Below are 13575 nucleotides of genomic sequence, written 5' to 3' on the forward strand. Positions count from 1 at the left end.
TCATCAGTGAAATGAACAAATCTATAAATATTTATTACATTATCAATATTGCAAATAGAGAAAATATAGTATATACAGCATAGAAAAGATAGATTTTAATAATTATACAATATATAAGATTTTCAGCAAGACATAAATATTTACCGAGATTGGTGAATTATAAACAGACATCAATTGTACATGTTTAAGAGAAGGTGATTTTCTCCAGTAATTTGGTTTAAAGTACTTTTTTCTGATACTTTGAGAAAAGTACAAGGCTAATCTACGTATAGGTTAATGACACAATCATTCGCTAAAATGATACACTTTTTTTTAACTATAAACGATGCAATGCAATACCTGCATTTAAATTTATATAAATCATTGTATAAATGACTTATTTTGACACAATTGCCGTTAGAGAATTAAGTTAATTCATCTGGGACTATATATATATATATATATATATTAAGCAACTTAAAGACAAAAAACAAATTTAGATCCAAATAATGTTTTTCCATATTAAATTTTGTAATCGTCATATGCATGCAGTTGATGATAAATAATGCTTATCTTATTTTATTACAGGTAAACACTTTGACATTAGAGATTTTCACAGAACTGTATTGCGAAATGGACCAATGTCTTTCTCTAATCTCGAAAAAGTATTGGATCTATGGATTAAAAAAGTTAAAGCTACCACAAGTAGAGCGAGCAGTAGCTCTGGTTCCTTTTGTGTCTTTTTAGTGCCGGTGCTTGTTGTGACTCTAAAGCAAATGCATTGATGAAAAAGCAATTAATTAAAATAAGAACATTAATCAAAACAACTATTCGAAAAGATTTTTTGAAATTTAGTTATCAAATATTTTTTATTTAGGAATAGGGTAGTTTTTGTAAACTTGAGAGATCCAGTTGTGGAATTAGAGGCGGGCTTATATGGTGAATTTAGATGTTTTAGTGTAAAGCTGTGAGCTTGTAATGTAGAAGAACAATATTTTTTTGTAATTTTGTGAGAAAAAACTTTTATTTAGACACGGGTATGCTCAGCCTATGTGGATATCATTTCTACAGTATGTGCTCGTCATCACAATTTGATTAACCTATATGACTTTTCTACCTCAGAGATGAGACAAGGTATATTCAGTTAAATTTCAGGTTTACCGAATTGACCTTCTACTGAATGTGACGTTTACCGGATTTTGCTAGAACTATAATATATGGTAAGGTCAATTCTGAAAATTTGATATTATTTTACTGAAATGAAAGCTGTTTTAAGGCTGTCCGCATAGAAATTTCGTTTGTTTTGTCATAAAAAACTACATATATTTCTTATCCTTGGTGTGTGGATGTTCACATAATTTATAAGTAATTGAGTGATTATTGTTATAAAATTCAGTAGCCATGGTAACATACTGAAAAAAATATTACTGAATTTTAGCACAAATAAGGGGTGCCTTTCCAAAACTAACAGCCAAATACAATGTTTTATAAAAATATCAGGCACTTAGACACTAGCACAGGATGAAAGCATGCATGAAGGAGGTGGAAAAGGGGTAGAAAAAAATTACATCCTTTTCGATTTATTTTTCAAAACCAAAACTATGGAAATAGGAAGCCAGATCCATCACCGAGAGATTCTTCAATGTGCAATACAAGGATGGAAGCCTCAATGCTTTAGGTCCTTTGTAATTTGTATATTGCAAATATTGATAAAAATGATAAATAGATTCTGATATATTTCAGGGTAGGACAAATTTGGTTTCTAGATGAGGAAAATATTTTCATGTCCTATTGGATAATCGTTCAGTATTCTGCTTAATATATAAACTGACTTTACTCTCGTTGTGTATATTTTGAACTTCGTTTTCAGACTGATTTTCTCTTCCATATGTGCTGTTATTTGAAGAATTCAGGCTCTGCTATATGTTGATGTTCTCCTAGTGTTAGTTAGCATGCTCGTTTGATATGCAAAGTCCTAAACCTCTTCTATGATGCTATTTTCCAAATACTAAACTCATGAGTTTAATTAGTATTTTCCCAATATAAACAGGCCTTTAAAATAGTTTAACCCTACCGTAGACACGCACTTGTCCACATGCAGGACATGTTATTCACTATTGTGTCTTTGTGTTTGTCGTCCTTTCACTTTTTAGTTTTATTTTGAAGTGTCATCGAAATTAGCACTATCTATTATTGGTATTTTTGTATTTATTTGATTAAATTTGTTGTCGAGTTCTTTCTGAGAGCTTACGTTGAAGTGTGTTTATACTTGTTGAAGACGTTTTTAATAGAAAGTATTAACTGTTTTATCTTTTGGTTATACGCTGATGCATTTGTTGCGTTTCACCATATCAGTTTTTTCTAGGTGCTAAATTAGGACGTCTGGTTCTTTTTCTGTAACTTTTTATTATCGCCTTGTACCAATCTCTTGTAGTGATGAATAAAACAAGAAATATCATACATCATTGTCGTACTACATGTGTTACTTGGAACCCGTTTGGCTGTTAGTCGTTATGTAAAACACAACATTTAAAGTTTGCAAAAACATGTACATTCCAAATGATTCTTCAGATACTCTAATAATGATGAAATTTAGCATCTATATTTTATATCTCTTTTATGTTTCCCGAGTTCTAATGGTAGAAATATGTCGATTAATCATCTGCCCGATCCAAACTCTTTTCTTTTTTTCAGAATTTCATCTAGTATAATTTATTTCGTTTAGAAGTTCTCGTTTGGATATTATAGGTATTCTCGACAATCACTTTGAACTATTTTCTTTGGTAGTTTTATCATAAAACCCTTTGTAAGTCATGTGTGATGTTGTCATGTCTCCAGATATGTGTGTATAAGCTGAATATCATGAAAGGCAGTTGTGCTAGTTTCTATATCTGCTTTATCAATTTTTTGTATCCAAACCAACCAATTTTCCATTTTTCAGCCTGAATATTGCATTCCTGATCTCGTCGCTCGATAATTCCCAAAATATCCATGATATGTTCCAATTAAAGCACATCTCTGTTTTTAAATATTTAATATTAATAGTATAGTATTATTGCTTTCTATATAACAAATCAATATTATACAACGTCTCAGAATGTGACGACTCTAGTCGCTATACTGCTCCATCGGATTTGATTTGTTGTGACATGCATCATTAATTTGATCCTCTATCCTACATAATAACATCTAAATGAGCTGTCTCGCACTACCATACTTCGTGTACTTAGTTACAGCCCTAGATTAATCCTACGAGGGGGAATGACCCGGCCAGCGAAAGCTATATTTTAATATAGCCTAGCTGGTCGAGTGGTCTAGGGCACTGGACTATGTACAGGCGGTGTTGCCATAGATGTCACAGCGGTACGAGTTCGAGTCCCGCGGAGGGAACGACCAAAAATTTGCATCGCAAATTTGACAGTTCTAACATCGTTGGGAATTTTTCAGACCTTTCTATACATATATTTTTGAGTTTCCATTGACTTTGAATGAAACGTTACGGTTTACTTTTAGGACTTTTCTTTAAAATATAGATATTTTTCAGGTTGGTCAAGTTCTTTCGTTCCAGATTTAAGTATACGCCCGTCAGTCTGTAGTTTGGATAAATTATGAAAGGGTTTGGTTAAATAGTGATATGATAATAGTCTTTTTTTCACGTACATATAACACAGCGATAATAAGTGATCTAATGAATAAATGTGTAAATAAATAAATCTTATCTTTTTATTTCTGCCTAAAATTATATAATCTTCTAGCTACCCATTGGTTCACTACTGTTTCAAGCTGTGAAAAAGACATTGGTCCGCTCTGTAGTATTATGCTGTGAAAGTCTCTTATATCGAATCTGTCACCTGGAAACATTTTAATATGGATATATTTTCCCCTTTCGCATATTTGGATCTTGGTTTTGGCTTATTTTTAGTATGAAAGTATGCAAGTTTGTTCCTAGCTGATTTATTACATACACTGTACACCATTAAAACTGATTTATTCAACGTGTCATAGTTTCCTTTCTTCTTTCGTCTACCCAGACTTGACTTTTTATGAGCAACTCGGTGGGTTTTTCTAGAAAAGCTGAGTACGCTTACCCTACCGATGCACATGGTCCATACTCCAAGTTTTTAGTGGAGTCAGAGTTGCTCAATTACTTTTGTTACTGTGTATATATTATTCTAATTATTTATGTTCTTTGTTGTGTTTCTCTGCTTTCTATGTCTGGTCTTTGTTTCTGGATTACATTCTTTTGATTTCTGCTAGAATTCTTTGATAACTCTTACATGAGATTCGAAACTATTGCACTTTGATTTATTAACGTATATGCACGATTACATCGAACCAAATTTATGCTCTTTTTATTTTAATAATATAAATATATCTGTGAATTGATGAGTGCATAGTCAGTCAATCGTATAAACGCTAGTATTATTCCTATCTAGAATCAAAAATAAAGTCGAGACATTAATGCCAACAGATGATATAACTGTGACCAAAAAGCAAAAAGAAATGTAGCATGAAGAATTGAAAAGTGTGTTTTGCGAAAAAGAAAATGTGTGAAAACACAATCAAATCATAACATAGACTTCAAATGTACCAAGTATATGCTCGGCTTTCCTTCTGAGTTCCAAAAACTTTATTTCTCCAATTTTGTAAGCTAATGCTTGGCCAGGAAGAGTTACGTATCTATCAACCTCAAACGACATATCGCTATCTCCGAGAGAGGTGTAGTTAGACAGGTATTCTATTGCATGTTGCCTAGTCCAACTATAAATAAAGTTTTGATCAAATATAATGCAGTATAAAAAATAGACTATATTGAAATTTAATATATATATATATATATATATATATATATATTTAAATTTTAACTGTACAGTATTATACTCTATCCATAATGTTTTAATTTAGTACGCTGAGTATAATCGTTTTTTTTTTTTTATTTTTATATTTAAGTTACTTAATTTACAACCAAATATTCAAAAGATTGCACTGGAAACATACACATTCACTAGTTTTTAGAAGTATAAAATTTTTCCATTCTCGAAATTGATCATTAAAAGCAGTGCAGTTTAAGTTGAAGATACAATACTGTTTTTCCTTTATGGTATTAAGTTCATGCGAGAAACAATAACTCCTCATTCTCCCGGAGAACTATGGTTCGATCCGGTTTCAGTGGGGAATTTGCTTTTCGATATTTTAAAAATCATTTTGTATTGTACGATTCGCTCTCCAAAACTAAAGACCCTTTTGTGCTAACTGTGGGATAGTAGATGAGCACACGTGCAGCTTGCTCAATATACACTTCCTCGAGGAAAATTATTGTGTTCTACCCGAGCCCTATCTCGCGGAAGTGTATACTGAGCATTTTCATCAACTTATCATAAAAGGGTCTATTATTTTAAGAAAATAAAAATAAAATACAAAAAAGCTTGAATGTTTCATAAACTTGTGTGGTATACCACTCTTTTGTAAAACTAATGAACAAGTCTTAGTTATTTTATTTTTTGCTCGTCAAGCAGCTTGTTTAAAAATACTCTACTTACTTGAAATGATGTAGGCCGGTATCAACGACCAATCTACACGCTCTCAGTATCTCAAGGTCATATCTTCCTAATCTGAAGTAAGTTGATTTATATATATAGTTTTCACGACCTGTGTAATCCACTACATAAGTAACCGTTATCACGTCCTATAACTGCACAACAAATCTCCACCAGAAACGCGTGCTCATACACTAGAAACGTGGATAAAACTTGAACGTTTGTAATATCTAACAATTAGCTTTTTGTTTCTATATTGTCGTTATTTTTACCAAGCAAATGGGATAAATTTAACATTAATATTGTGATAAATGTATGAAACAAAGACATTATTGAAGTATTTTTTTTCAAAACTTACATTTCTATATATGATCTGTAGAGGCCCATTTCCTCTCCAAGATATTCAGAATACAATCCCCAGCCCTGTTGTAAATGAATTGAAATATCATATCCTAAGAGATATATATATTACATGTCAAAATCTGTTTCACATGCCGTATCAACACGAGACTCCTACATCAACCCAAGGGCCACCGACCCGGGGTGATTTGTCGAGTGTTGATGCGGCATGTGATACATATTTTGATACGTTATGTTCATTATATCATGTATTTTAACTTTACTTTAAGTGTGTTCCGTGTAGGGGTGTGTTATAGGGTATGTGATACAGGTCTAGGTGTGTGGTATAGGGTATGCGATATAGGTTACCTGATATAGGTCTTTGGGTGTGATGTATGGTGTGTGATATAGGGAAAACAATATAGGGTTTGAACAATTACTTACAATGCATATACGAAAAACGTAGATTTTATTCTTAATGTTTGATATAAGAATATAAATGATACAATGTAAAGTAGTTGTTAACTTTGTAACGGTAAGTGATGATCCAATTAAATATTAAAATTCTCAGTCCAATTTGTGATTCCGAACGGAAAGATGATATCGGAAAGCAACCACAATTTTTTATAATGTATGTACTATCTATATAATCCATATGCAAAAAAATGAAATACATTTGTCCAGTTGGAGGCGAGATTTTTGTGACTAAAATCTGAACAGACAGACAGACGGACAAGGTAATTCCAATGTACTATCCACTCGTTGAGAGGGGGTATAATAATAAAGATAGACTTTTACAAAGTGGAAACGATGGTATATTTAAAAAAAAAAACGAAAATACTAAACTCTTGGCTCATCAAAAGATACAACTGTTTCCCAATGTACACTACATTTTCTAATTGCACATAAAAATTAGGAGACTTGGTGTGATTGCCAATGAGACAGTCATCCACCAAATACCAAACAACGAACAAATAAGCTTCTGCAGGTCACCCTGCGTTCTTCAATTGGCAAAACCCATACCATAAAGCAAGCCCCAAAACAAATGAAGTGAAACAGACAAAAATCGACCTTATCTCTGTAGTAAAAACGCAAAAGGACTGGATTACAGGTTCCTGGTTTTGAACAGGCACATAAAGTATGTGGCGAGGCTAAACATAGTTTCGCTTCAAAAATGATCTCAAACATATACAACACGTTCACCTTGTCATTTTTATGAGTGCGTGGCCGAGTCCATGTTTCGGGTATTGTTATTTTTTATTCGTTTTGATTGAACATTAGAAAACAAAAGGTACACTTTTCATATTATAGCATTAATCATTTATATAAACCCTAAAAAAAATTAATGCAGTTTATAAGGAGTAATTTTTGGAACATTTTCCCACCAATCCAATTTCACGAAGAAATTCTTGCAACGCGTTCGGAAACCCAAAATTCGTTCATATATTTTTTTGATTATTAGGTTACCAATGCACAAACTTGAAATCATTCCAAGAAAGTTTAATTAAAATCAATGGGCGATTTTGAAAGAGGTACGAATACCAAATGGGGAAATTCTACCTACTATCAAAGTTAATGCCAGGTAAATTTTACGTTATAAGTGGAAATTTACAATTCGAATTCATTCTGATTATAATTACATAGCGGGAGGACAGCAGTGTGCCTTAAGCATCGATCTTAAAAAGGATCATAATAATTTCTAAGTGATTTAGTATCGGTTGCAGATACAAACTGCAACCCCTACCACCCATTCTGCTTAATTGCTAAGTTCTTGCACTATGGTGGCAACCGAAGAGTTTCAGAATTTTATTTGGCGACCCAAGCTATATACTGATTTAATGTTGCGCTAATGAATGCGCTAAACTCATTCAGATCAGAAATAAAAATTACAATTTTGCATTTTCACTTACTATAGAGTGTTCCTTGAATCCACAAAGCGGGGGATATTAGTTACATTTGTTTAAGCAAAACAAGTCAACAATGAATAAGCAAACTAGGACGAGATAGGTTTTTAACAAAGTAAAGTGGTTATTGTCATCATATTTTCTTTATTCATAACTATGATATTAAATTTAAGATATGAAATAATTTTACTGAAAATATATCACTTTTGAGAAAGTTACATTATTTATTTATTGTGAAAATTTGTTACCAGAAAATATCGAAGTTTCAAGTTACATCAGATTAAATACGAATCAAAATAGCACTTCTCTGTGTAAAAAATGTATTTCCTCAAATCTAAAATATGGATAAAAATAAACTAAATGACACCTCTACATAAGCTGTAAATGTCGGGAAAGTAGCTGGTATATTGTTCCTAAGATAGAACATTCGCAAACGTCGAATTAGTGGAATGTCTGCATTCAAGGTCGTTGTTAACTATAAAATAGTAAAATAGGAACTCTTTAACAAAACTTAATGCATGATCAGGGAGAAGTAGAAATAGGCATTGTAAATATTGACTGGGCATTACCATGTACTATGAGAGAAGCCACCATTAAAAAGTATGCGAATATTTAATAAAAATGGTTCAAACATGTTTGCACTTATTCCAGTTATGTACCTATTTTAAGACAAAATCCGCAACAACTTATTAACTTTTTTTCATATCACGCGAATTTAAAGTATATACAACCCAACCAAATGTCTTGACTCATTCAAACGATTCAAACTTTTATCGTTGTTCTTGGAAAAGATGGTACACAAATTACACGTACACTGTACAAAACAATTGTCAACCATATACACAAAATAAACGCACAATACCTGCAAATGATGTCCAGGATAAGTTTCATGCAGGGCAATCGCCTTAAAAGTGAAGATAGGTCTGCGAAAAAAATGTACGTCAAAAACTATAGAAACGAATATGATATGGACGTTTAAGTCAAATAAAGCATACGATTACATATTTTATATATTTTTCGTATTCGAATGTCAAACGGTAATTTGTTCTGTTGTATTTAAAAAAAAGATAGGAAGCGACAAACAAATACATCGCTTAAAGAACATACACTATAACTGACAGAATGTGCACGGATTGTGATTCGCCGGTCTGTGGTTTGGATATCATTTAGACTTTGGAACATTTATATATTCTTTTAAAGCATGTTATATCAATATAATATATAACATAACAATAATATGTCATAACAATAGGTGATACTAAAGCTGTTATTTTTGTTTGGTCTCAAATATAGTCTTATCCCTGAAAATGTGCATTATGTGAACATTTAATAAGCAAATCATAATTACGTGAAGACATCTGATGTATGGCACCTTACTCAGCTAATTCTATATTATCGTATCTAGTTACTAAAAGTGTGTTTCTAGCAATTTCTGAGAAATGTCAAATTATAAATACAAATTAATAATTATGAGACCTGATTGATATCTAACATTGACAGGCAAACGGTTGTGTAACGTTATTCACAAACATATAAGAATCGGATTCGACCGTGCAATCAAATTATCCGAGTTGGCAAAAATAAAAAAAAAAAAATACCAAAAAAAAAAACTCATAGATAAGTAGGGTTACAAAATCATATTGGTATAATGTACAAATTTTAATGACTTACGATTGGTCGGGATGAAAGGTGTTAAGATTAAAAACACCTGGCCTTGATCCTTGAAGGTTTGGTGGCTGGTAGAATGCGAAGACACCGTCTGTAAGGGTAGGCCTTACACTATGAAATATTTTCTTAAATTCATTAATAAAAATGGAGTAAAAATTAAAAAAAAAAGAAAATTAGGGTTAAGTAGGACCAGATTTGACTAATTTTAATTCAAATTTCTAAAACTTATTCGTTAAGAATAAAAAACATAGTAAGGCTTGGAATAGCTTGAAAATGCGAGGCTGCTCTGGTCATTTTCAAGGCTTTGATCCGAATTCGTATTTCTAAGTTTGCCAAGTCAGTGTATAGTTATTGTTCTAATACTACGACGAAAATGTATAAGAAAAATATGACAATTTCAGCCAGAAAACGTTTTATATTCTTAAGGGACAACATGCTGGACACTTTCAAAACACTGTTACGTTTTTGACATCAAAACAGAAAGTAATATTTATATTGTGACCGTATATCATCTGTAAAAATATGCATTCTGGAATATTGAAATGAAATATTATTAGATTTATATGAAATATCAATTTGGTGGTATTGAAATTCTAACTTTCAGTATTTTAGTAAAGGTTTTAGTACTTTTATATTTCTCACATCATAAGAGTTCTTCAAATTATTAGTTTCATCATTATTTACCAAGGGGTCCGGACATCTCGAATAGTGACCATTCGGCCCGTAATGAAAATGTTCAAATTGATACAATTTTTAAGAATTGTGTTAAAAAATGTACCATTAGAGTATATTCGTGAAGTTTTATACTGAGTTTGTATTTCTTTGCATTTTAGTCTATGATCACATTCATGGCATAAACTGGTTCAAAAGTATGTGACAGCGTAAGATTCCCATTTTATCACTAAAAATAAACGGCGAAGTTATTTATAAATTTCAGATACTATACATACAACAAAGTCGCCAATTATTGAAATAAAACAAGTTCCAGAAAATTTTATACCTGAGCCAAGTAGTCATGGCTACTGGCTACTTCAAACATAGGGAACATAACAAAGTTTTAAAAAAATTGTCATACATACATAACTTGTGTGCGTGGAATGTCTTTAAAAAGCAGGTCCAATTTTGGTTTAATATCGTTTTGAATTATATGATCGTATCTTTCGACCATTTGCTCCTTTGAAAGAAAAGAAAACACGTAACTATTAATAAGATTTTCATTATAATTTTCTATGCATTTATCAAAAACACCCTATTCCCGTTGATATCGATTGAATTTTCTTAAGATAAGTTTTAGTTCATGGTTGAACACAAATGACAAGTGATAATGATAAATATCGTTTTTTTTTTTATTTGCTAGTTAATATGAGGAAGATTAAACCTTACACCCCTTCCGAAGAAGCATATGAATTCAAACATTTAAGACCTTTCATAATTTTTGTAATTGGTAAAATGTATAATAATATACGTTTTTTATTGTCCTTATTCATGATCCTATTGTCATGGTTAAAATATGTATGGGCAGAAATGTCAAGCTGTTATATAAAAAATGTTATTGGGACCTGTCAGTGAAGATTTTATTTATAAAGAATTATCAGCTTTAAATCATACTAAAAGCACCCGTCTAGACGAAATACCGGCAAAATTATAAGGGATGGTGCTAGTGTTCTAAAAACGCCAATTTGTAATATTATAAATCAGTCTATTGTTTCAGGTGTTGTACCAAATAGTATGAAATATGCTCGTATGAAACCATTGTATAAAAAGGTAGTCCACTCGATGTAGGCAATTACAGACCAGTCAGCATACTTAGCATTGTTTCAAAACTTTTGGAAAGAAGTGTGTATAATCAACTGTCATTTTTTTTACAAGAAAACAATATTTTGTTTGAATTTCAATCAGGTTTTAGAGGTATATATTTAACAGATACTTGTCTTGTTCACTTACTTGATTATATAAGAGGCAACAATGCAAATGGTAATTTTACAGGCATGATTATGTTAGATCTTCAAAAAAACCTTTGATACAGTTGACCACAATATCCTATGTTCTAAATTAAAAATTATTGGTGTACAATCTATTGATTGGTTTAGATCATATCTTACTGAACGTGTACAATTTGTTTCTATAAATAATATTATGTCAGATCCAATGGGTGTTGCATGTGGAGTGCCCCAAGGCAGTATATTGGGACCTTTATTGTTTTTAACATATCTTAATTGTATGTCTATAAGCATAAATGATGACTGTAAAATGATTTTATATGCAGACGATAGTGCCATTATTTAAAAACCCTGATGTTATATTTTTTGTCCTCCTAGAAAGGTTTATACTGTTTTAAATTTCAGAGTGAATTGTTACAATCATGTTATTGATTCTACACCGTCTGTCAAATATCTTGGTGTATATGTAGATAAATACTTAAATTGTAAACAGATTTTATCTAATATTATAAACAAAGTCATGGTAGATTGTGATTTTTATATAGAAACAGCAAGTGCTTAGACACGAGACCGAGATTGACCCTCACCACGGCATTAATACCATGCTATTTTGATTACTCATGTTCGTCGTGGTATAGGAGTATAGGGAAGGGGTTGTTAAAAAGTTACAGGTTTTACAAAATAAGGTGGTGAGGTTCATTTTCTACCTCGGTCCAAGAAGCAGAGTGAATTGTGAATTATTAGAAAAGGTGAATATGTTGTTTGTGGCATACAGAGTTTCTCAGTTATAAATAAATCATGTTTTTAATATATTTCATGGAAAGGCTTCCCAATTGTTCCTCAAACTTTAATTATTTTATTCCCAACACTCCAGCCAACAGTTTTTGTTATTCGGCGATTGAAGATTGGAATAGATTACCTGCTAACATCAAAACTATAATCAACAAATATGCCTTTAAATCTTCTGTCAAAAAATATTTACAAGAGACTGATAGAAATCGAGAAAATGATTTTTAATGTATTAGTTACTCTATATGTCTTTCATGTTTTATTGCCTATTTATCATATAACATATTTACTAAGTATACGAGTCCTTTTCGTATTTTTGAACTAGGGAACCCATTGGAAATAAGCTATTTTAAGCTTTATGGGTTATCCCAAGCTATCAAGTCATGTGTTTAAAATATACTACAGGGATTTATATGATTCTGTATTTATTGTCATGGTTTTATTTGTATTGTAAGCTATTTTAATGTACTGATATTGCCTAAATAAAAACTAATCTAATCTAATGTTTTTTTTTCTGCCCATAAACATGCAGGACACAGTTGATAATACAGCCATTTACTCTCCCCTCGGGAGCGTATTATTATTTTGTCTTTTTTTCTCTTTTGTTTGTTTGTTTGTTTGTTTGTTTGTATAGATATTACATGCACAGTCTATAAGTTATATATATCCATCTTATAGTTGTAAATCATTCATTTGAATGTATTACCTTTGTAATAGAAATCGTTAAAGTAAAGTTAAAACTCACCCCAGTCTCAAGAAAAAATTGCCGCTGCATTTTTAGGAAATCAAATGATTCCTTTAGAGTACCAGAAAGACCCATCATGTTTAATATCTAGAATGCAAAGTAAAAAAGGGATAGTTCTTGAAAATAAAATTATGACTAAAATTAAAATTAAAACGAAGGAGCGGAATAAATGAAAATATCAATTTTCTTTACTATAAAACATGTTATTATATAGATAGCAGTGTTTATCGAATGTTCCCAGTGTGATAAATTTCGATAATTCACACTGTGAAATAAATTCGGTAATTTCACTCTCGGCCTTTCTACAGCCAAAACGCCACAGCTTTGATATCAATCCTCCGATCACAGAATTTAAAATTCATTTTGAAAATTTCGATAAATTATGAAGAAAATTAAATTTATATAATAAATAGGGTAATCCATTTGTTATTGTGAAAAACTAAAATATGATCACTCGTGCCATGAACACTTGAAGATTTAACTCATGCGCGGAACAAGTTAAGTCTAAGCGTTATTCGACACTCGTGATAATATTTTGGTTATTCACTCTTTCCAATTAATTATCCTGTTATTTTACTGTCTTAATGTTTGTATGTGTGCATTGTTTAACCGGTGCATGCTAGAAGTTATCTTCTTCTTGTCTAAGTTACCATATTTGTATTCGGTTTTCACCA

General features: G+C 31.4%; 2 protein-coding genes and 1 long non-coding RNA gene across 4 annotated transcripts in view; 2 read left to right on the forward strand and 1 right to left on the reverse strand.

The window, feature by feature from the left end:
- Window positions 1–3692, forward strand: part of LOC148625291 (uncharacterized) — a 22255-nt gene extending 18563 nt beyond the window's left edge. For both annotated transcript variants that reach the window (XM_088568761.1, XM_088568760.1), the window contains exon 18: window positions 568–3692. In XM_088568761.1, coding sequence (XP_088424887.1) covers window positions 568–764 — 197 coding nt within the window. In that variant the 3' untranslated portion in view covers window positions 765–3692. The remainder of the gene's footprint in view (window positions 1–567) is intronic.
- Window positions 3689–12982, reverse strand: LOC148625292 (uncharacterized). The gene is made up of 9 exons (XM_088568762.1): window positions 12902–12982; window positions 10507–10601; window positions 9431–9538; window positions 8622–8682; window positions 8127–8234; window positions 5875–5939; window positions 5520–5591; window positions 4571–4740; window positions 3689–3830 (listed from the first exon to the last, which is right to left on the reverse strand). Exons 1-9 carry the CDS (start codon window positions 12977–12979, stop codon window positions 3703–3705), a joined length of 885 nt encoding a protein of 294 aa, XP_088424888.1. The 5' UTR covers window positions 12980–12982; the 3' UTR covers window positions 3689–3702.
- On the forward strand, window positions 4822–12654 carry LOC148625293 (uncharacterized). Its single transcript, XR_015919896.1, has 2 exons — window positions 4822–5596; window positions 11139–12654. It is a non-coding gene; the product is annotated as an uncharacterized LOC148625293 (long non-coding RNA).
- Window positions 12983–13575: the final 593 nt, after the last annotated feature.

The sequence above is a fragment of the Perna viridis genome, chromosome 2 (genome assembly GCF_037379345.1).
Source record: "Perna viridis isolate PV_CMFRI_1.1 ecotype Kerala chromosome 2, ASM3737934v1, whole genome shotgun sequence".
Lineage (NCBI taxonomy): Eukaryota > Metazoa > Mollusca > Bivalvia > Mytilida > Mytilidae > Perna > Perna viridis.

Coding starts and splice junctions, on each gene's coding strand:
- LOC148625292 (XM_088568762.1), bottom strand. CDS start 12,979: ATGATGGGTCTTTCTGGTACTCTAAAGGAATCATTTGATTTCCTAAAA. Junction 10,602..12,901: donor AATTTTTTCTTGAGACTGGG/GTGAGTTTTAAC, acceptor TTTCTTTCAAAG/GAGCAAATGGTCGAAAGATA. Junction 3,831..4,570: donor GAAAGCCGAGCATATACTTG/GTACATTTGAAG, acceptor AAATGTTTCCAG/GTGACAGATTCGATATAAGA.